Source organism: Syngnathus leptorhynchus, chromosome 9, assembly GCF_054491065.1.
Source record: "Syngnathus leptorhynchus isolate UIUO chromosome 9, UIUO_Slep, whole genome shotgun sequence".
Taxonomy (NCBI): Eukaryota; Metazoa; Chordata; class Actinopteri; order Syngnathiformes; family Syngnathidae; genus Syngnathus; species Syngnathus leptorhynchus.
This window is the reverse complement of record NC_141203.1, coordinates 12,983,151-13,004,619: the sequence shown is the minus strand read 5'-3', so window position 1 is coordinate 13,004,619 and position 21,469 is coordinate 12,983,151. Positions and strand designations below refer to the sequence as shown.

The window sequence follows — 21,469 nt, the reverse complement described above, 5'->3', positions numbered from 1 at the left end:
CCGGGGGAGGCGGTACATTCTTTTTCATTGGCTCATTGGAAATTTGTCGAATCTAACTATGACACCATTAGTGTATATTCTTTTCTTGTTGTTGTTGTTGCGCGGTGAAATATGTAACGAAGCGGAATGGCATTGCAAATAGATTAAATGCAAGAATAAAGTTATGTTTTGGAGAGACATTAAATAGCCACGGTGTGTAATTGATTGGCTTGTAATGTTGGCGTGCGTGCGTGAGTTAGTCAAATTGCATTGCCAGTTGGTGCCATCTAGCGGTCACGTGAAGGCATGCAAAACGCACCTTGCAACGGAATGAACTTTTTGGGGCTTTGGCAATCGATCTAATCGATAAGGATCTGTTTTGCAGAGGAGGTAACTATTTGTACAAATGTAGTGACTTGATTAGAAGTCTCGTTTTTCAAAATTCATTTTCTTCTTATGAGGTTGGACGTGAATCAACAGACAAGAGTCGACTTGATTCATGATTCTAGGATTCAGGAATTGTTTAATGTCGAGAAATGATGTGAAGACAATGCTTGGAAATGTACCAAATGGATCAAGGACAACAACTCGACCAAGCTTGTCCACAAAAAAGAACAAAAACACAGCAGGGCATTTTAGATGAGATTTTTTTCCAAAGGGAAATTTGGCATAAAGAGTGACAACTTAAAGTGCCTCCCTCATTCAGTACACTTTCATGGCACACGTTCCGTTTTTGGCGCTGCATTTTGCAGCATTTTTCTCTTTTTGTTTTGAAATAGGTTTTTACAATTGTATTGTTCTTATTCCAATTTGCTCCAAACCTGAGTAGTCTCGATACAATGGGTGTGTTCTCATACAAAAACGTATGAACATGAATTTGTCTCCACTTCTTGTGAATGCTGAGCGTGTTTGAACGCATCCCTTTGATGACAACTTGGAAATCAGACAGTACTCGAGAAAACAAACTTAGTGAGGAAATGAAAACGACACTTAAAAAAAAAAAAAAAAAAATGCACCCATCAATATTGCAGTAAGGAATGACGACAGACAGAAGTTGAACTCCCCATGCTGTCTATCTCTTTTTTTTTTTTCAAATATAAAACCGAGAGGAACGAAAGAGGATGCATATTCCGTGCCTTTGTAATACTTGTGTTTTCCTATTTGGGTATGATGTGAAATGCAGGGGAGGTTGTTCCCTTGGATGTAAATACACACTTCCACCTGCCACACACACACACATTCACATAATTTCAATTCAAGGAAGGAGAGCAGCAGCAATTTGACACCAGCAGAAACCGCGGGACTGCGGCCCGGCCCGGCCCATTACGTTTCTCTTTGATCACAAGCCCACCCGCCCAACCATCCCGCCTTTCAATAAAGGGTATATCATCAGCCAAGTTTGCGCCGAGGGCACTGAAACGAGGACAAGTGTGGCTAGTTTGTTGTTACAATTTGCATGTGAAGAAGCAGGGCTGCAGAAGAGCTCGCTCAGTGTCTCTGCTCTCCCACTTCATGGGGCGACCCGCTAGGAGGGAGGTACTGCCGAGACGTCCGCAGCCCACCTGAGTGTAACAGGAGGAGGTTAGCTTAGCTTAGCGCAGTCAGAGAACCGCAAGCTAGAGCAGGCACGCCACACCGCGTGTGGTACAGGAGAGGCGCTAGGAGGAGAAAATACCTGGAGCACCCGCGCCACCCTTGGAGAGTTTGCTCGCTTTGGAGCAAGAGGAGGAAGAAGAGGAGGAGGAGGAGGGTGGTGGGTGTTGGTTGTGATTGACCTCGGGGTGCGCCCTCTTCCGCGACGCCGATCCGCCGTGAGGAAGCGCCAGTCCCTCAAGGGTCATCAGTCCCGGGGGGCCTCGGAACAGGCCGTCCGAGGCCCCTTGTCCGTTGCCGCTGTGAGCGTATTTGTGATGGCCTCGGTGCGCTTTCTCTTTGCTCACCAGCGGGCTGGAATGTTTACTCTTGATGGAGTTGTTGTTGGCGGCCGCCGCCGATTCGTCCGACGAACTGTGGCGCTCGGCCGACGAGGAAAGCTTGATTTTCATCTTGAGCTCCTCCTTGCTTCTGTCCGACTGGCCGCTTCCTCCGGAGGCGGGAATCGCCAAGTGGAGATTGAGCGAACCTTTGTCCCATTTGTCAGCGTGATGGCGCTTGTCCTGCCCCGACGCGGCGCAAGGAACTCGAGTTTTGATGGGCGAGGCGGTGGCGCCCATCGCGTGGCCGCTTTGGCTCACTTGATGCGTCTGCGAATACTTTCTGTGATCGACCTGGCTCAAAGACGACGGGTCCCCTCTCACGTTGTCGTCGGTGAGCGCGGCGGCGTGCTGTTGCTCCGCTCTGCTTTTCTGCCCGGAAGCGGCGAGCTCGACGGCGTGTTTTTCTCTGTATTTGTCCAGTGACATTTTGGGGGCCGAGGAGTGCGGCGGCGGCGGCGGATAGGAAGACGAAGTCGACGGCTGATGTTTGCTTGCGCACGCTCCTTTGACTTCCTGCTTGATGTTAAGCTCGCCGCTTTTCTCAGTCTTGATTGTCAATGCGGGTAGATGCAAAGACTGCGCTTGGTGAGGGGTGTCCAGGGGTTCCTGTTTGATGCAGACGCCCGCTTGACTCAGGTTGCTTTGGGGCCATTCGCTGTGGCTGGGTGGGTTGAAAGCGCCGGCGGCCAAGGAGTCCAGCGACAGCGGCGCGCATCCGGGCGGAGCCGGAATGGGCAGGAACGGGGCACTCGCTTTGGGAAAACCCGAGCGGGGAACCCCGACGAGGGAGCCGTCGAGCAGGGAACGCTCTTGGAGCATGGAAGGGCCGGCGATGGAGGCTTCTGTCAGTTGGCCGCTCTCAGATTTGGGCTTCTTAGCAGCTTGGGTCGCCTGGGATGAAAAGTAAACGAGTTCACTTCTCTCGGCAGATTGTACAAATTCCATGCGTATTTTCTTTATCCTCGGCGAAGGTGATTTGTCTTACTCTCCAGTTGCGTATTCTCTTCAAGCGGCTGGGCGTCTTTTCCAGAATCTGCAGAAACTCGTGCGTCAACTCTGGAGAACACGAGAAAGTTGCATTGACGCAACGGCGGCTCCTCTTCACGCAATGGTCAGTTTGAGGTCTTACCGTCGAGCAGCTCGAGGGTGACGGAGCTGTCCACGTACACCCACCAGTGCTTGCCGTCGGTAGATACCGGGATCTCCCAGTTGGACCACTTGCATGCCAGGTGAATACACACGCAGGCAATCACGGTGGGCTTGTACTGGAGGCAGAACGTGGTCAGGTGGAGACTGAATGTGTGTGTGTGACGTGAAAGAGTGGATTGAGGTGTTCCAGCCAAGGTCAGGATTGGTCCCACATGTGAACAAAAGAGGACAGAAGGCGCAAGTGGTTTTAATTCATTGTTTACATCAACACACACACAAACAATTGACTTAATTTTAAACTTAACAGTAATGCAAGTTTAAACGTCAAATAAGATAAAAGACAAACTGAGGAATATAAACGGCAGAGTGTTTTGATTATCATTAGCTTCACAGTTAGAACTATTAAGATGTCGCGTATAGGATATTGTGAAATTTGATCTGTCGCCACAAAAAAAAAAATGCATCTCAAAGGAAACAATGTCAACAAATTGTGGGCTTCAGATGAGCTAGTGTAAATCTGCGTTAAGTCTAATTAGCCCGGCATGGCTTGTAAAAGCTGAAGGTCGGGCTCACGGAATGGCTCTGCAACAACAAATCATCCCGTAAGACATTTGACAATTCTAAATTCGTCACACACAAAAGGGGAGAGAAAACATGCATTGGATAAAGTCGACGTTATCGAATGAGTTTGTTAGCTGGGTGGGAAAAATACTTGCTTGCTATCGAGATGATGCAATTGAAGTCAAACCCTTTAAGGACCCACTTTTAAATGCTTGGACTGCAATAACCTAAAAATATATCATACAGACTCCAAATTGGGCCTCCAAATTCTTTTCCTAGCATGCGGGTCGTTAATGGGTAAGATGAAGTTTCCATCAATGATATCAAGATATAGATTTTTTTCAAAAGATAAATGCCAATGTGCATTTACAGAGAATCAAAAGACATGAATATGAAGAGAGAATTGTAAAAAATGATTTGGCTGTACTTACCGGAAGGATCTCTATGAGAAATGTTTACGTCTGTGAAATCTTTAGCGGCTATTCAGGCTACCAAAGTGTCTTTTTCGAATTCTGCACTTTTTCGCAACCGAACAAACATGTGGCTTTTCAAGCGCGCCACTACACTTCGCATCTTGCATTCAACCCATATCGGTGCCAACACATGGTCCCTTGTACAATACACCGCACTGCGACCGGGGCCCGGAACGCCACGGGCCGGGCCGCGCCTCGCCGAGCCGGGCCGGCCCCCGTCCCGCTGACGGGGACGGAGCGGCGGGGCGGCCGGCCGCCCGGCGTCCCGACGACCGCCGGTGCATGGAGGGCCCGTTGGACACTGAAAGGGCACCCTGCATTACAGGAAGCAATGGTGTGCGGTCAAAGTGCAACAAAGGAGGGGCAGGGTAACAACCTGTTGGTAGCCATGAAATAGGAAGTCTGTGCCAGATCCTTGCTCGCTGTGTGAGACACAAAAGACAAATCATATGACCGGGGAAACCATTTGAGCGCCTTCAAGACAAACCGTGACAGAAAAGCAGCGACCCGAGAGCCGTTCCGATTCCCATCAATTCGGCCGGGTCTTTACTTTTTGCACCGGGTGCCATTGAGCCAAGACTGAAAAGACACGTCCAGAGTAGCAATACTAGCATTTTATTTTTTTTTTTTTTTAGAGGTACTCGTGCAGTCAGCTTTCCGAATAAAAAATGTGAGCTGAGCGCAACTAATTTCAGTCTTGGCCTCGTGAGCGTCACAAAAGTTTCGAGTGTGCAATAATCACCCGACAAAGTCAAAATGAATCCAAAGCGACAAGTACGTAATCATGTCATTGGGCCTCCACGCTTATTGTTTTTTTTCTTTTTTTGGGATGAGGCAGGGTAGGACAAGAGCAGAGAGCACAAAAAGCAAAGAAAGAAGCCTCTACCTCGCACTAGCTGGGAACATTTCACCACATCAGTGTGTGGGTGATCAATTGTAATTTCAAAGCCTGGAACAAAATACATGACAGGTGAGTTCAACACAGACACTTGGGAGGTGACGTGTCATTTTTCTTCTCGTCGCGTTTACTCGGACGGCGCAAACAATGGCAAGTGAGTGTTTGAGTGGGACCGAGGATTTATTTTTTTCGCTCGTCAATTTGGTGAACTAGAACTCGCTTGAAGTCATTTTCATAGCCAACGGAAAAAAGAATGACATGTCACCTTATGCCAATCCACAATGACAAGAGTTGATGTCGAGTTGTGTCTTCAATAGCAAGAAAGCCTCACGTATGTTTATGATACAAATGGTGCTCTCTCTCTCTCTCTCTCTCTCATTTCATCCACTCGGGTCACCACTACTTACCAAGCGTTTGCAGCACTATGGATTCAAGTATCACCAGCTCTTGAGCTTGCTGGAGGTATGCCTGAAGTTTGATAGACAGTCATTACATAACAATTGTAATGAGTCTATGATCTCAACCTTAACAGCTGAGTTGAAATGACCAAAGCTGAAACCAGAGAGGCCATTACGCTAGTCAACGGAAGCGCGTGGAGCTGTTTGGAGCGTGCCAACAGCGAAAACCACCCCGGCGACGGGGAAGTGGCGCAGGTTATATGTTGGCAAACCGTGGCCAATGAGAGGAGTGGAAAGGTGACACGTGGAAAGAAAGGAATATGGAAGAAAAGAAAAAAAACAACAACTTTACGTTGGACTTGACAGAGAGATCCCCCTACTTACATTACTCTTAGTGTCAAGGGGTGACTCTTGCGGGTTTAGGCAGGCGTGTGCAACTTTGATCACATATTCCAGTTTGCGTGGCTGCTCTTCCACTTTGGCAGCCAAAAAGAGCGTCGTGGGAGATATTGTCTGTCATGGAAATTATGAAACATTTTAAAAGATCCACCTTCAATGTTTGAAAGTAGGTTGAAACATTTCTTGGGGAGAAGATACTTACATTCCTGTGAAATTTGGTGAACGAATGGTGCATGTAAAATCTATGCATGTAAACAATTGCAGTATTTATAGTTAGTTGAGAGCTGGAATGTGGGTCAAGGGAAATATTGCAAAATAATTTGAGCGTCCCCCTCGGCCATGAGATCTGTCATAGCGCGCCATTCGTAACCTCGTAAATCGGAACCGTGGCGCCGCTTAATGTACGGCACAAATCTTCAATGTTGCATAAATGACGCTTCGTCACTTTTGTCAATTAGTAAAGTGCGGGGAAGAAATGCAATATCTGTGGGGATTGAAAGCCCCTTTCGCGTTTTACAAACCAGGTGGCTGACCAAGTGGACATAGCCGCAACCATGGTCCACGGGCCTTCTTCTTCTCGACACGAACCTACAGCTAGCATACTAGCACGCTACCCGGGGCAAAGAACAACGCGTTCCCGTCGAATTAGCTCCGAAAGAGCGCAGACAATTTACGTAAGACGCTTCAAAGTAAGTCACTGCTCTTCAATTGTACACTTGGGAGACATCAAATCCGCACTGGGGGTCAAATCGGAACGTTCATTAGCTTCAAGCGTCAAGCTTAGGAAGCAGTTTGTTTACGAAGGATACACATTAAGCCTCTGTCCCATGTCTTGAATCAGATTCGCCGCTTGTTGGCGGTAAGACAGTTCCCGGTCCGGTTCTACTCCGCTTCGGCGAGACGGCGTGCTTTCGAGCTGCTCACGGCTGAAAACCCATCTCGAAGAAGATCCCCGGCTCGCCGCCATTGCTGTTTGACAGTCATGGAGAATGCGGATATGACGTCAGTGTACGACCGGAAACCGCGAAAAATTCATTTCAATACAAATAAATCGAAATCAACTTTATTTACACACTGACGGACCAGGCAGAAACAAAACAAAACAAAACAAAATAAAGCATAACCAAAAAAACGACACCAACAGAAAAGCTTTTCGATCATGTGACCAATAAGTGTTATGTTAATCCATCAATTTAAAATTTGTTTAGAAGAAAAGCCATGTTTCAACCACTTTTGGTTAGTCTTATATTGATCATTAAAATTTCACATACAGTTCACAAAATTGGGTATGATTAATCTTGGAGTTTATGCAATAAAACAGCCCATCAACACAGACTCAACCCAATCTGGGATTTGAACTTTTATCAGATGTTGGAGTCTATCCTGTTACTCAAACTGTTCTCTTTTGAGGCCCAAAAATTCCAGTGCATTCCCAGCTAGTAGCTTGTCCTGTAAAACAAAGAAGCAGTATTGTACTATTGGTGACTAAGTAACCAACCAGATGGTCCAAATGGAGTCGACCTATAATATCGATCAAACATGACTAGTACCTTTAACGTTTGATCAAAGTCTTCCATGGACTCAATCAGAGATCCTGGTTGGAGCTCGCCCAGCGGGAACGGGTAATCCGTTCCGAGCATCACTTTATCCTGAGAACAAAAAAGAGGTTGACACACCACCCAGTGCAAGACCCTTTTCTGGCTCTGACACGGAAGCTCACTTTTCCAATGACGTCAGTTAGCAACTTCAGCGAGACCGGATCATGCACGAGGGAGTCGGTGTAAAAAGAACCCAGGTAGTTCCGGGGATTGGACATGTTGTCCACGGCGCACAAGTCGGGCCGAACTTTGTGTCCGTGTTCAATTCTACCGACGGTGAATGGAAAGGAGCCACCTGTGAATCGTAAAAAGAGAAACATATTTGTATTGTCACGCGGCCTTGCTTGTATGAAACATTTCGTTACCTCCGTGAGCGAAGCAGACTTTCAGTTTTGGAAATCTCTCAAAGACACCACCAAAAATCATGGAGCAAATAGCCATTGTTGTCTCTGTGGGCATGCCTTTGTGATGGATGCAAGAAAATTGTAAATTATTATAAAAATTCAACAGGCATAAAATGGGGTCGACCTGCAAGCAATCTCCAATGTTTCTACTCCATCTCCCTCACCCACCAGCCATGGCAGCCAATACTTATCCATCCTGCCGTCTATCTGCATGTCCCAGGGGTGTACAAAAATGGAGCAATTCAGCTCCTCGGCTTCCTGCGGGGGAAACAAAGCGTCCGTAAATATCGGCCCGTTCATAAAATCGAAGGGAAATTCTTACGGCAAAGAAAGGATGAAGGTCAGCCGAGTTGAGGTCCCAGTTGTTGATATGCGAGCCGATCTGCACGCCGGGGAAACCCAACTCCTTCACGCAGCGCCGCATTTCCAGCACGGCGAGGTCGGGGGCTTGCATGGGCAGAGTTCCCAAGCCCACGAACCTTTTGGGGTGGCCGCGCACCGTCTGCGCCAAATCGTCATTCAAAAGAACGCAGAGATCCAAGGTGTCGTGCGGCTTGGCCTGAAACGGAACGGACCGCATTCAACATCCAATTTCAAGCGAGTCGTAGCCGATTGCGCAATTGAATTACTAGGCCGCTTACCCAGTAGTTGAACATAACAGGAACGGTGGAAAGGGCTTGAAGCGTGACTCCTGAAGATTGTTAGAATCCCAAAGGTTCTTTGAGTTTGATTAGCTTAGCGCTTGAGCGACACGTGACGTTTTTTACCGTGTTGATCCATGTCTCGCAGCCGTGCCTCGGCATCCCAGCAGTTTTCTTGAACCGCACGAAACAGCTTGCCGTCCTTCATCATCGTCGCCTCACCCTCAAATGCAGTTGAAAGTCAATTTAAAAAGTTTTTGTCTTTCCGTAATATGGCCGTTTTGTTGAAAGCCAGGACAGGAAACAAACAGGATTTGAACACTGACGGAGCTAGATAAAGGGGGGTCACGGGGCCACTGCCCCCTGAGATATCCTAAATCCTAATTCTGATGCCATGTAAGCATCCTGCAGAACTTGACTCACCTTGCAGTGATGGTGAAGCTGGACAAAGCCACCGTAGCCGTACCTCTGAAACATATTCAACAGCAGAGAGAACTGAGCTTTTGTCAAAACTGATTAATTCAAGTCTGATTTGAATCATGGCAAGTTCTGCGTGCTATATTGTACATACAAAAAGAAAAAAAAACCTCAACGCTCCTCCAGCAGTAAAGTCGGCCAATCGTTAACCAAAGTGAAAATAGTGTCAGATAAGGCTGCAACATTCAAATGTGTGCCTACCTTCTTCAAATCGGGCCATTCTTTTGGTAAAATGTGACTATGAATATCAATCTTCATTCTTTCAGACACGGTGTAGCTCTCTTGACAGCACTTTCGGTTTAGTAGGGCTCAGGAAATCCGGCAAAGTCCGCCCCAGCCTCGACTCGAAAGCAATGACCGTCAGGTGAACAACACCCGCTGTCATTTATTAACCGAGCTTGCGGTTCTCTGCTAGTTTCATTCATATTCCATAAAACAACATCATATTACGAATGTGCATTTTTTTGTTGTAACGCAGCATTTTGTAAATGACACTTATTGCAGCTTTCATATGAACAACATCAATGCCGCAATTGTGATATTGATGCTTGTTTCTATAATTGTGATGAAATCAACGGCCATGAAACTATTCAAAGGGCCACCACTAGTCTGCGGCAGAAGGTTGCTTTCTGTTGAAGTGCAAATTCCGCCTGCTCTGGTACCAGTTCTTGACTCTCTCACTCAATTAGAAATCCAACAGCATGATGGAGAGTTGAGATGGACAGTCATTGAATGGCGGCGCCTGTTTCTGCTGCTTTGGTTTACCATCGTTTGGCCAACCTGTAAGTCGAAATTGGAAAGATCTCGGAAACCATATGTGACCCTCGGGCACACTAACTGGACAGTGAGTACATTCAGCTTCGACCTTCACGAGACTGCATTCAGCTGTGAATGATGTTCAGTTATGTGGCATCATGTGCTGTTTGGCAAACGTCCTATTTCTTCAGCCATTATTTCATCACGGCCGTGGTTATTAGCACACAAGCAGTCAGCCCCTCAGCATGGAATCACATGGTCAAGTATGATAGAAGCACCACAGTGGCCCGGCGTGATTTGGACCTGACTTAGCGGTCACAATGCGTGTAAGCCAATTGTGTAAGCCTCAGAAAAGGAAAAAAAAAAGGGGTTTCAGCCGACAGGAGGATATGTGGCCATTTACTGTCGCAACCTCAAAGCAGCCTGCATGGAATCCAGAAGTGTTTGAGAGCAAAGGTCTTCACACCCTGTGGTGATATCAGCTAATTGAATGCTTGGATTCTGTTTTGTTCATAAGACTAATTTATTTGGGTGCTTATTTTCAAAAGCGCATTTGCATTCAAGTTTTGTCGCTTTTGTGAACTGAACTGGAACTAGATTCCAAACATACAAAAATAACTTCACCCAAACCGACTGGTGTTTATGATTTGATTGACACAAACTTGAGTGACGGGCAGAAAAGGGGGAGGAGAGCAAAATGTGAGGGGACCGCCCGCTTACCCGCACCAGCATCGCCGCATCTGTCTCGCACCTGCTCGGCCCCGCTCCTATTCACGCCCCTGTCGAGTCTGCAGGTCACAAGTTGCTCGGAGAAGCAATCTTTTTTTTTTTCAGTCTCTCAAAGCCCTCCTCCTCCTCCCTTCCTTCCCCCTCCTCCTCCGCCCCACGACGATTGAGCCGCCCGGCACTGGAGTCGTTATAACCCTCGCGCGTGGATGTCTATTGCGCTCCATCCTGCTTCTTCATCTTCTTCTCGTCGTCATCGCCGGCTCTGCTCCTGCTCCTGCTCCTGCTCCACTCTCAAACTGTAATAGAACTAAAAAAAAAGCCAGCAATGACAGACCCGAGCAGCCGAGAGTCCTACCCAGTCCCGGACTTGACCATAGTGGATCCGTCTGCAGTCACAGTGCGGAACGGCCAGCGCGCCCCGGATGGCTTGGCCAATAACCATCATAACCACAACAACCAGCAACAGCACGTCAAGAGCCCCATCCATCATGAGGCGCTCACCTCCGGACAAGAGATGAAAATCACAGACAATGTGGAGGGAGAAGGTACACCAACTCTCTGTTTCTTCTATCTTATTTTGGTTATTAGAGGAGACCGGGGAATGAAGTGCGGTATTTTTAGCCTGCCCCTATTTGAATAATTTATAAGTCAGAAGGATTTATAAAGGAATCTTCCGAGGGGAAGAAAAAAAAAAAAAAGCAAAGGTAAATAGCTTTGGGCAGCACGGGTGGCCTGGCTGGATGCCTTGCAGGTGTCGGTTCAGGGTTTGAATCTGTGTTGAGTTTGGATGTTTTCTGGGGGGTTCTAAATATGAGTTTGATTGGGATTGCTGGAAAAGTATGTTGATTTGGCCGGTAACCAGTCCAGGTTGTTCCTGGCTCGATGCCAAATTGAAATGCTGACTGTATGAATGAGAAATATAGAATGGGAGAAATTGATCAAATATGAAAAAGGAGAATTTCTCCATTCATTTTGGGGATTTTCATGAAAAAAATGGGGAATACTGGAAAACAAATATTCTTTTTGGGAGGTTTCTGTCTTTTGTTGCTGGAATGATTTGAATCCGAACCATAAGCTTCAGTTTCAGAAATGTACACATTGAATTCTTTGGAAATGATTGCGCAATCCAGAGCCCAAGGCTGCGCAGACATTTATTCCTTGAAGCCACCTTGGTACCATGACCAACAAATCCCTTTCTGTGTGTTTGCATGCCTGAAGAAAGGCAAATGGAGTGTGTGAAAGAGATTATGTATGATTTTTTTGGCCACTTTTAATCCCATTCATCATACGCGCCATCATGGAACTAAACATTCCATAGTGGATAAGTGGGCCCATTTTGTGTTGTTTGGTCAACCCTGAGCCTGTAAATGACTTGATGTGGGCATCTGGCAGATTGATTGAATGTTTGTTTACCAAATGCGATTGCTAAGCACCTTTGTCGTGTTTAACCTTGTGAGCCTGTACACAACAAGAACTTTGTCACTTTGCATGTTTCGGTCCAACATTTGATTGTTATCAAGAATGCGAGTAAAATTTCTAATTTATGACATGATCCATGGAGGCGAAATACGAGTCGAGGAAACACAGACTAGCTCACTCATAGACGCTTTGTGATTCAACTCAGTGATTGTAGATTGAGTTTAGTGGTTTTGCCCAGTCAGAAAAGGAAATTGACCATTTGGTAATCCTAATAAAAGTCTGTAATTGGCTTTTATAGTGTAATTCCCATGTGCCTCCGTAAAGGCTGCACTCACTCTCACCTATGGTTGAAATCATTGACAACGTCATCATAACAAACGAAAAAAAAGCCCACTCAACAAACTACATGGAAACTTCAGACTGACAGCCCAACCATCAGACTAACTAAAAACGGGGAACTAAATACAAAACCTCCCCTGATGAGACAATGAGGCACATCTGGACGAGACAAGCGGGAGGTGGAAGCTGATTGGTTGACAGGAGGAAGGCTGGTGGCGGCGGCGGGGGGAACGAAAACCAAACGAGCAGACAAGACAGCAAAACTTTATTTTCAATGAAACAAAATGTCATTCATTTTTTGAATTGACTTCACTTTTTTTTAATTGCAGGTCTGTTGGAGAGCAGCATGCGCCTGAAGCCTCACGAAGCTCAGAACTACAGGAAGAAGGCGCTCTGGGTCTCGTGGGTCTCCATCGTGGTCACTCTCATTCTGGCCGTGACGGCGTTCAGTAAGTTTTCAACGATCCGAGTGGTGCCGCTTCTTTGTTTTCAGTGGCATAATTGTTTGTGTGCAAAAGATGGCGTCATGAAAACAAAAATCATTTGCTTGAGATCATTTTTGGGGTTGCCTGGACCTGACAAACCAAGCGAGACCAAAATCCAACAAGATAAGAAAGTCATTCCGTAGAATCAAACGTAAATGTGTCCCGGCATTTTTGGTAACCTTATTATGGTTTTGAGAAGAAGCTGATGAAAATCCAGTGAGATAATTGATTGCGGGCTTGAGTGGACACATTATCACTGGATTCTTTCAGTGTGATTGATTGTTCACACATTGCATGTGTGGTGCTATTAAGAATAATACTTGTTTTTTTATTTCGCAATCAAGCGCTAGGGGATTTTAATCGATTTTGCATTCAAAACGTATGATCGCTGTCCAGTTCATTGGAGACACTTTGGTCACAAGTGTATTTTTTTTCTTAAAAACTCATTTTGGGGAACTAAGCAGGGTCATGTGGTCAAAGATGGATGTTTTTGTTGTTGTCTGACGCATGACTCAGACGACGCGACGTTGCGTGTACGATTCAAGATGTTGCTTTGTCATCCCGACTAAGCGTCAGTCAAACGGCAAAGTGCCGTGACATGTTTGCCGCTTAGCACATTTGCACTTCTTGGAATGATCTCATCCCTAAAGTCACAGCCAATTTTAGAGCCATTGAACATTATAGCCGCTAACAGGATGTACACACATGACCTGGGACCACGTCACTAAGTTGGAGCTCTGACGTTACACGAAAGATGAAAGAAAAAGGCAAATGTTATGCTAATGTTAAGCTAGCGTTGCCGTTTCAAATTCAATTTATCGGAATTTTCTGAGAGGTGGAGTTGTCTTTTGGATTTCCAACATCCGGCAGCCAGATCAGATCCGGAATTCTGACAATCTAGATGACGACAAGATGCTCAAAAAAGCTAAACCCGACTGGAAGGACGCGAGAAGTGCAATCTCTCAGCGGGCAAGAGGACAGGTCGCAGGTTCACGGTGGGGAAATCAATCAGCCGCTACGCCTACACGGAAAGCGGCACTAGCGAGACAGCGAGGAACACGGAGATAACGCCGACCATAGCGGCGGGATGAATGTTGGCGGGCGGCACCTGGGATTCGCTGGTTGTGCTCGAAACAACAAACCTGCCCTAGTTTCTGCTCGTTCCTCTCGCCATCTTGGCGATGTCTCGTCATTTGCGGGCCTCTGACTTTCCTTTCTTTTTTGCTTTTCTAATATAGGGAAGAGGAGAAGTTAGTCATCTCGAGTACGCCGCACTTTAAACACTCAGTCTGTGTGTACCCAGCTTAAGACAACAACTGCGCTTCCTCCTTTGTTCTTTTTTTTTTTTTTTTTTTGTGCGTCATCAGTGTGAGCTCCAACCCAGATACATAAAGTAAAAGACACCAACAGGGTTATAAATAAACCGTGGACATTTGCCAATGCTGTGCTTGTGGATCAAAACATGTGACCAGAACATATACGTTTGCATTTTCTAATAAAAGGCATTTCATGAACCAAATTGGTGATCCAAACAAGCCATGGCGCTCAGAGACCATCAGCGGCTCCTCTTGCCGTCATTACGTGGACATTTGCTGACTGCGGCGTCTCAAATTCATCCAGCGGCCGAGAGCAAAACAACAGCGGCGTCGGCGAGGCATTCATCACAAGCAGGTCGAGGCGGGAGCAATATTTTACCCGTCTTGCCGCAGCTCTGCCTCCCCGCAACCAACTCCCGCGGGGGTCCTCGGTCCCAGCCCCGCCCCGCCCCTTCTGCTTCTCTTATCTTCATTTCTTCCTCAGCGGCTGCCATCTACTCAAACAGCCCAGATCGTCTTCAACGTCTGTCTCGCAGCTGAAAACACAATCATTTATTCATGTCTCTATTTTTAGCGGCGGCTATATATAGATGGACTAAGTGTGATTTGGCTTGTAGATGGAAAACCAAAGAGGCTTGGGTTTTTTTTTTTCTACACATTGCTTACCTGGAAGAGAGATTATTGCTGGCTCCAGCAATAATTGGTTGTAGACCAACCACGGGTTGGACCCCGGCATACTTTCTTGGATTAGCCGTCACGCTCGAGACCGAAGCAGAATGTAGCCTCAGACGTTGGTATGTCCATGTGAGCATTGTGCCAAAGAAGCCAAGGCGCTAGCCCAATCTTTTGTCCGACCCCCGTCTCAAACTTATTGCGGTGTAGCGCCAATTACCCAATGAACGGCAAACCCGACCGAGATGGCAACAGTGTGTTACTGTTCAAATCACGTCGACGGACAAAACGACAGACAAAAGCTCGGCTTTTACCAGTAACGACCGTGTCCGAACAATGTAGAATTCCAAGAATGACCCGGACACAGCGTAACCTTTCAAAAATCATTTCGAAGAACACGAGGGAGCAAGAAGTACAGCCGGAGAGCCGAGCGAGCGAACGGTAAAAAAAACCTGACGTGGCACACCGGTGACCTACAAAGATCCCAAACAGGAAATAATTGGAGGACAATGCACAGCTGGGGAAGACACAAGGGCCTGCTGAAGGACACCTCACCTCCAAAAAAAAGGAACAAAAACTGCAGAATAGAAATTTTGACTGTGTTGGAGAGAAAAAGAAATCCATGTAACTTCAGAATCTTTTTTTTTAAACCATGATGGCTGGAGATAGCAGCCAGCGTTTAGCTTGAGTTGTTCCAAAAAACCTTGCTACATGTTCTTTGGTTTGGTGCTTGGCTGTCAAAAGCTGGCCATCTGCGGCGTAATTATAGGACTGGCTGTCTTGCTCTCTCTTGCTCGCTCTTGTTTAGCAGTAAACACCGCTTGAGTATTTTTACCTCTCGTCAGAAAGATCAGATATGATGGAGAGTAAAAAAAAAAAAATGCTGACATCTCGACTTTCATTCTATCTGCATCCAGAAAGAATTTTCCGGCTTCCCTTTGGCCGAAGCAATCGGCATCTCGTTTCGTCGTGATCGATGGTAAACTGGCGATGGATTCGTTAGCGAGAGGCCCGGGCTTTTTTTTTTTCCATTTTCACACGGCGGCGGGGTACAAATGACGTGCTGGGGAGAAAGGGAGGGAGGGGGCGATTGGAAAAAGGGAAAGCCGAGCCGCTTCATCATTGATGAATTATTCATCAAATCTGCTGCATGCTTGGAAATGTAAATAGCCAGATAGAAGGTGCAATATAAATAATGTGAAATAAAAAGAATTAAAAAAAAATCCAACTTAAGACCTTAGCCACTACTCAAGGAGACACTTTCCCTCCATATTTCAAAAATGCCCTAAAAAAATTTTCTGGCTGACAATTCCAATACATGTTTTGTTTACTCTCGATCTCTGTGAATAATTATGTAAAAAAAAAGTCACAAGAACTACTGGACAAAATATGACACATTTGATTGGTTTATACCAAGCAATGATAATTTGCATCATTTGTGTGTCAAGTGACACTAAACACAAACACTCACGTCGCATTTCTGTACAAAAAGGATTAAGATGTCATCAAACGCTTTTTCATTTTCAGTCTTGATAGTCTGAAGTGTCCCAAAAGTCAAAACAAGTCTGGATTCTTGACACATTTCTTCCCGCCTAAAATGGATTTCTTCAGGTTTGGGTGAGAAAACAGTGTTTTGGGTGTTCTACTGCTAATGAATGAAGAACAGAAACAGCTCGAAGCACACTTGTTTTTTTTTAGTCGAGTGACTGCTTCTTTAATTACAATCTTGCAAGAACTTGATTGGCTTTTTCTCGTATTTTCACTCACAGTATCTTTTTAACAAGCTACGCTGTGTTGCATCTGTTGAGCACTAAAGTGATCTGTGTGTGTGTGTGTGTGTGTGTGTCTGACTTGATTCCTCTCGTGGCCACAATCTGGTCGCCGCCATGTGGTCGGCGTTAACCGCAACGGCTGTCGGGTTAAAGCAACGCTTACCAATGTTATTGTGCCGGATTCATGAATATGGCTGTTGTTTAGAGAAGTGCATGGAAAATTGGAGTCAACTTGGAATACGATCAAAGGATGAAAATGGGATTAAGGTTGATTGCTCAGAAGAGAGTTTTTTTTTTTCCCCTCGGTGAGAAGAAAGACTGAGGCAAGATTGTTATGCACCAGGGAGAAAGTAAAAGATATATGGGAGGTTAAAGGGAAGGCGGGTTGGAGGGGGGGCACTGAACTAGCTGTGCAGCAGTGCAGCGCAGTCGCTCTTGAATTATTGAGCGTGATATTTTGCAGCTGGGCCAAAGGGCCGCAGCCTTGTCGGGTGTCCGCTAAGAGGCAGGAAGTAGGCATCAGTGGGCCGGTGATGCTGCAGTATTTTTTATTTTTTTTTGACTGACTTCACGTGTGCCTCATAAGTGCTTCACTGCTGTGTCTGTTAGCATCAAGCTAGGTCATAATTGTTTTTTTTTTTCAAAACAGCTCCTGTGGAAATGGTCATTTGGTATTTATTTATTTATTTATTTATTTATTTATTTATTTATTTATTTCTTTCTTTGTTTATTCATTCAAATATATTTATTTATTTATTTATTGTATGTTCATTTAAAAAAAATAGTTTTTTTTGCCAAGAGGTAAGCAAAGCTGCAGTGAGTTTAGTCGGATGCGAAGATTAGCATTCGCTAACAGCGGTAGCTTTTGTTAAGTGGCACATCGTTGATCACTCGGTGAAGTTGCTGACACAGTCGTAGTATCGTTTATCTAATTCTTTTATCGTCTTTTTTTACACACCCTGCGCTTCACTTCCGTAAACCGACACGCTCACCTCCTTGCAACCACCTAGCTCTTCTCTTCCCTGTGTTGTCATGGTAACAAAAGCCACCATCGATTTTCCCTAGTCGGGCAGGCGAGGTGAGCCGTCCCCTCGTTTGCATACGAGACTGAACCCTCAAAATAGGCCAAGTTTCTGGAAGCCTTAAAAAAAAATGTATCACTTTATCAAAACAATTGGGTATTGATTTAAATTATGGAGAAAAAAAAAAGCCTCCTTCTTGTGTGCACCTAGCGAAGGATTGGTAGTATCCCATTTGCAGTTGCACCAATAGCGCTAGTTTTCCTTTTTTTTTTGTTTTCCCCATCTGTCTTTCTCTCGTCAATTATCACTTTCCGGGCACGCCAGCAGCCCACTGAGCCTCCTCATCCTATCCCTTCCTGTCGACACCTCCCTTCTCCTCTCTCGCGCCCCTTCTCCACTTCAGCCGTTCACAAAAGGTGAGAGAAATGGATCTGCCAGCAGATGACAAAAATGACATCATAACACCTACTTGTTTTACGGACTCTTCAGTTAGCCACGGTATGATTTGATGAAAGAATAAAAAAGGTTGTGATAACCAGAGCTATGTCATTTTGCATTCTGCTCAGATCAATTGAGCAAGAGGAAGATTCGTTTTGGAGAACAGACAGATGGTGTGTCAAGCCATCTCTGCACGTTGATGCGATTGAAATAGAATCGGTTGCAAGTGTGCAAAAAAAATAAATAAATAAATAAAAATTGAAATGACGTGCCTGTTAACTACTCTGTGTGTGTGTGTGTGTTTGTTTCCGCAGCCGTATCGTTCATGAGACACAGCGCATCGGCCTTCGGATTTGCCGTGAGTTTCCGTCCTCCATTTGCATTGATCAATTAGTCATAACTTTGGTCTGGGTGCTTTATTAATGAGCCTTGGAAGTCGACTTTTATTGGCCCCCGTTGTCTCCAAGGTAACAGAGCAGAAAAGAAGGACTGAGATTACAGCGCAGGTGTACACGAGAACCAAGCTAAACGTTTAACTCATTCAGTGCCATTGACGGTTATAGACGTCAAAGATATCAACCGGGTCGGCAGTCGTTTCATAGTCGACTACGATAAAACTCGTAAAATGGTATCTGACGATAACGAGGCCGTTGGGCTCGTCATGGAGTTGACACTTTCTTCTCTCCTTGACTTGTTTGCGTAGTTCGATGCCACCTTGGATGTTCTCTCATCAATCATTGTGCTGTGGCGCTACAGCAACGCGGCCGCCGTGCACTCGGCGCACCGAGAATACATGTAAGTGTGAAATGGAACAATGGACGGTCTTGAAGAAAATGTCCCAAGCTAGGAACGGGGCTGTATCCAGATCCACCTTGCTCATCCCCCGTTCTGCTGTCTTGTGTCTCCGCAGAGCATGCGTGGTCCTCGGAATCGTCTTTCTGCTCTGTTCCCTGTGTATTCTTGGAAAAGCAATTCATAATTTGGTGACCAGGATGCCCCCAGAAGTGGTAAGACTACACAATACTCACAGAAGATGTGTCATTGTCAAGAAAGGACAATATTTGCGGGTTTAAGTGGAGGCGGTGGTTCACTCAAAAAAATAAGATATATATATGTCAAATATTTAAAAGATATAAAATAGAAAAACACACAAAATATATAAAATAATTATAAATAAGATATATTTTTAAAAAAAGATAATAATAATATACAATATATGTGGAGCTTCAAAAGCCAGACGCTCAGAGCAATCTGGAAACAGGCTGGGAATATTTGATCTTCTTGTCAATCCTTTCTCTTTCTGTGTGCAAAATTCAACTGTATGGTCATGACTGTTTCCACTTGATGTTCCGTGGCCTCCTCTGGGCTCTTTTCTGACAGCGCCCGTCTTTCGTCGGCACAATTAGAGCCTTGTTTCGGGGGTGTGAAGCTGACCTTTTGCTACTTTCATGTGTCCCTCTAAGTTATCACGGATCACATTTGGGTTAGCGTGAAGTATTGGGGAGGAATCCACATTCGCCTCACGTCCCGGCTCGCTGCTCTCGCGGCGAGCCGTCTGCATATAATCGAGAGCGTCGGCACCGTGCTGCGACAAAAATAAGACACGTGAACACACTACAGCCTGTTTGGAGCATGATATCATATTATTCGAGAAGATGGCAAGAAAGGTGTTTTGACATTTACATGACACAATCCACCTGATTATCCCTTCCTTCTCTCACGCCGCTGCGTCGACTAGTTTGTTTGTGCGGCACGACCACGTTAGTCATCGTGTGAAATGAAATAACGCCGTACGAGGGCCCGTCCATGGAACTAATTGACTTTAAAGGGCAAGTTTTAGTATACGTACTACAATGCAAGTGACTATGACGGATAAATAATGGGTTCTTTGTCCTTTAGGATGACTTCCTCTTCAGTGTGTCCATCGTGAGTGGATTCGTGTGCACTGTGCTGGCTGTCGCCAAATTCTGGCTGGGCAAAGTGCTCACTAGCCGGGCACTCATCACGGATGGTAGGTCACACACAATTCCATAGAAATAACCAAATGCCAATCAGATGCACAGGGGTGTGTATTCATTGAATTGAATTGGATTTCATTTCATTTTTGATTTTATTTCATTTTCTTGTTTTTTTTTTCTGTCAGGCTTTAATTCTTTGGTTGGCGGCATCATGGGATTTACCATTCTTATCAGCGCCCAAGTATTCAAGGACCACCCCGATGTCTGGTTCCTGGATGGCTTGATCGGAGTTCTCATTGGACTCGTCATCTTGGCATATGGGGTCAAGTAAGGAAGAAACTAATAGTTTACCACTTGACATGAGCAAGGACTTATTTTTGACAGCGTTTGTGTCTTTGCAGGCTTTTAATGGACATGGTGCCCCGCGTGAGGCAAACGCGGAACTACGAGCGCTTTGAGTGAGCTCCATTGACCGGTCACCTCCCCGCTCTCGTCTCTTTCCTTGGTAGCGCTCGGACGTGGGACTTACGGGCGTGGCGTCATCTCAAGCGTACCCTGAGACTGTCTATGCTGCATTCATCCGTTCTCAACAGCGATTTATAATTTGCTTTGTAATACAAAGGCAAAAGATGATTCAAAGTGTAGCGGCGTCGAGGCAACAACCGGAACTGCTCTGTAAATGTAATGTGTCAAAAAAAAAAACAATAGGCAAGCGTTATGCACATTCTGTAGGCGACACTGCTGAATAGTCTCCATTGGAATTAACTGGTGCCTTTTTAAGGTATTCACCCTTTCATATAGGTTACACTCATATATTTATTTATTTATTTATTCCAAGCATTTTATTTGATCTTAATGTGTTTTTTTGTGACACAAACTTGAAGTGGTATCTTTTAAAAGGGTTATTGAAAAGTGAACTAATGGAACAGTAATAATACCCAAGTTTGTATATAAGGATTTTCAGCGACAAAGTTCCGAATCAAATCATCATTCGTGTCGGAGTAGACTTGAACCCAATTTGGGTTCAAAATTGGACCGACCCAGGTTGATTTTTTGCAAAACAATCCTTTCCTGGGCCGGTCCAATTTTTTAAGCCAGCGGTTTTAAGGCTCATGCTGTGTTTTGTTTGTAACTTCCTCTCAGGTTTTGATTATCAATACAAAGGCACTGAAATCTGAAGTCCTGTGCCACAGTCTTGGACTTCTGGAAATATCTCCTATTTATCTTTTGTTTGTGACATGTTTGAATATTCTTTTGGGAAGGTTGGATACCATAACCTCAAGCAAAGCACACACATTCCAATTTTTAAAATGTCAAACAGGTTCTGGTAATTCACAAATGGTTGACTGGAGGCAATTGGACCGTTGCCTTTGCTGCTCACCATGATGGATGGAGCAGAATGTACAAGTCTGCTAATACAGGGCACATTATATTCTGAATTTGCTCACCAGCACATGAGACGTTTTTTCTGCATGTTTCCATATTGTACTGAACAGAATGTAAATAACAATTGCACAATATGTCAAACATAGGGCCTGGATCCATCAGTTGAAAGAAAAGAAAAATCACACATGTAGAGGTATATATTAATAGACTCACATAGAAAACAG

At 45.3% G+C, this 21,469-nt stretch overlaps 3 protein-coding genes across 3 annotated transcripts; 1 reads left to right on the top strand and 2 right to left on the bottom strand.

The window, feature by feature from the left end:
* Nucleotides 1-475: 475 nt before the first annotated feature.
* Nucleotides 476-6,822, bottom strand: ccnt2a (cyclin T2a). Its single transcript, XM_085920678.1, has 10 exons — nucleotides 6,643-6,822; nucleotides 6,036-6,117; nucleotides 5,819-5,947; nucleotides 5,444-5,504; nucleotides 5,025-5,087; nucleotides 4,515-4,560; nucleotides 3,085-3,248; nucleotides 2,941-3,011; nucleotides 1,655-2,846; nucleotides 476-1,541 (listed from the first exon to the last, which is right to left on the bottom strand). The coding sequence occupies exons 1-10, from the start codon at nucleotides 6,798-6,800 to the stop codon at nucleotides 1,468-1,470; spliced, it is 2,040 nt and encodes a 679-aa protein (XP_085776804.1). The 5' UTR covers nucleotides 6,801-6,822; the 3' UTR covers nucleotides 476-1,467.
* A 311-nt stretch (nucleotides 6,823-7,133) lies between these two features.
* acmsd (aminocarboxymuconate semialdehyde decarboxylase) lies at nucleotides 7,134-9,304 on the bottom strand. Its single transcript, XM_085920679.1, has 10 exons — nucleotides 9,155-9,304; nucleotides 8,900-8,944; nucleotides 8,603-8,699; nucleotides 8,477-8,526; nucleotides 8,158-8,394; nucleotides 8,000-8,093; nucleotides 7,797-7,892; nucleotides 7,554-7,726; nucleotides 7,384-7,482; nucleotides 7,134-7,282 (listed from the first exon to the last, which is right to left on the bottom strand). The coding sequence occupies exons 1-10, from the start codon at nucleotides 9,209-9,211 to the stop codon at nucleotides 7,220-7,222; spliced, it is 1,011 nt and encodes a 336-aa protein (XP_085776805.1). The 5' UTR covers nucleotides 9,212-9,304; the 3' UTR covers nucleotides 7,134-7,219.
* A 1,402-nt stretch (nucleotides 9,305-10,706) lies between these two features.
* Nucleotides 10,707-20,942, top strand: LOC147051343 (transmembrane protein 163a-like). Its single transcript, XM_085920697.1, has 8 exons — nucleotides 10,707-10,983; nucleotides 12,526-12,645; nucleotides 18,216-18,259; nucleotides 18,605-18,696; nucleotides 18,812-18,908; nucleotides 19,801-19,912; nucleotides 20,045-20,186; nucleotides 20,261-20,942. The coding sequence occupies exons 1-8, from the start codon at nucleotides 10,764-10,766 to the stop codon at nucleotides 20,319-20,321; spliced, it is 888 nt and encodes a 295-aa protein (XP_085776823.1). The 5' UTR covers nucleotides 10,707-10,763; the 3' UTR covers nucleotides 20,322-20,942.
* Nucleotides 20,943-21,469: the final 527 nt, after the last annotated feature.

Excerpts from the sequence above, each read along its gene's own strand:
- ccnt2a (XM_085920678.1), bottom strand. The coding sequence starts at position 6,800 with ATGGCGGCGAGCCGGGGATCTTCTTCGAGATGGGTTTTCAGCCGTGAG. Across the intron at positions 6,118-6,642 it reads ATGGGACAGAGGCTTAATGT|CTCTCAACTAACTATAAATA; the intron begins GTATCCTTCGTA and ends CCCACATTCCAG. Across the intron at positions 2,847-2,940 it reads AGAGAATACGCAACTGGAGA|GCGACCCAAGCTGCTAAGAA; the intron begins GTAAGACAAATC and ends TTTTCATCCCAG.
- acmsd (XM_085920679.1), bottom strand. The coding sequence starts at position 9,211 with ATGAAGATTGATATTCATAGTCACATTTTACCAAAAGAATGGCCCGAT. Across the intron at positions 8,945-9,154 it reads AATGGCCCGATTTGAAGAAG|AGGTACGGCTACGGTGGCTT; the intron begins GTAGGCACACAT and ends AATATGTTTCAG. Across the intron at positions 8,527-8,602 it reads GCGAGACATGGATCAACACG|GAGTCACGCTTCAAGCCCTT; the intron begins GTAAAAAACGTC and ends AACAATCTTCAG.
- LOC147051343 (XM_085920697.1), top strand. The coding sequence starts at position 10,764 with ATGACAGACCCGAGCAGCCGAGAGTCCTACCCAGTCCCGGACTTGACC. Across the intron at positions 18,260-18,604 it reads CATCGGCCTTCGGATTTGCC|TTCGATGCCACCTTGGATGT; the intron begins GTGAGTTTCCGT and ends TTGTTTGCGTAG. Across the intron at positions 18,909-19,800 it reads CCAGGATGCCCCCAGAAGTG|GATGACTTCCTCTTCAGTGT; the intron begins GTAAGACTACAC and ends TTTGTCCTTTAG.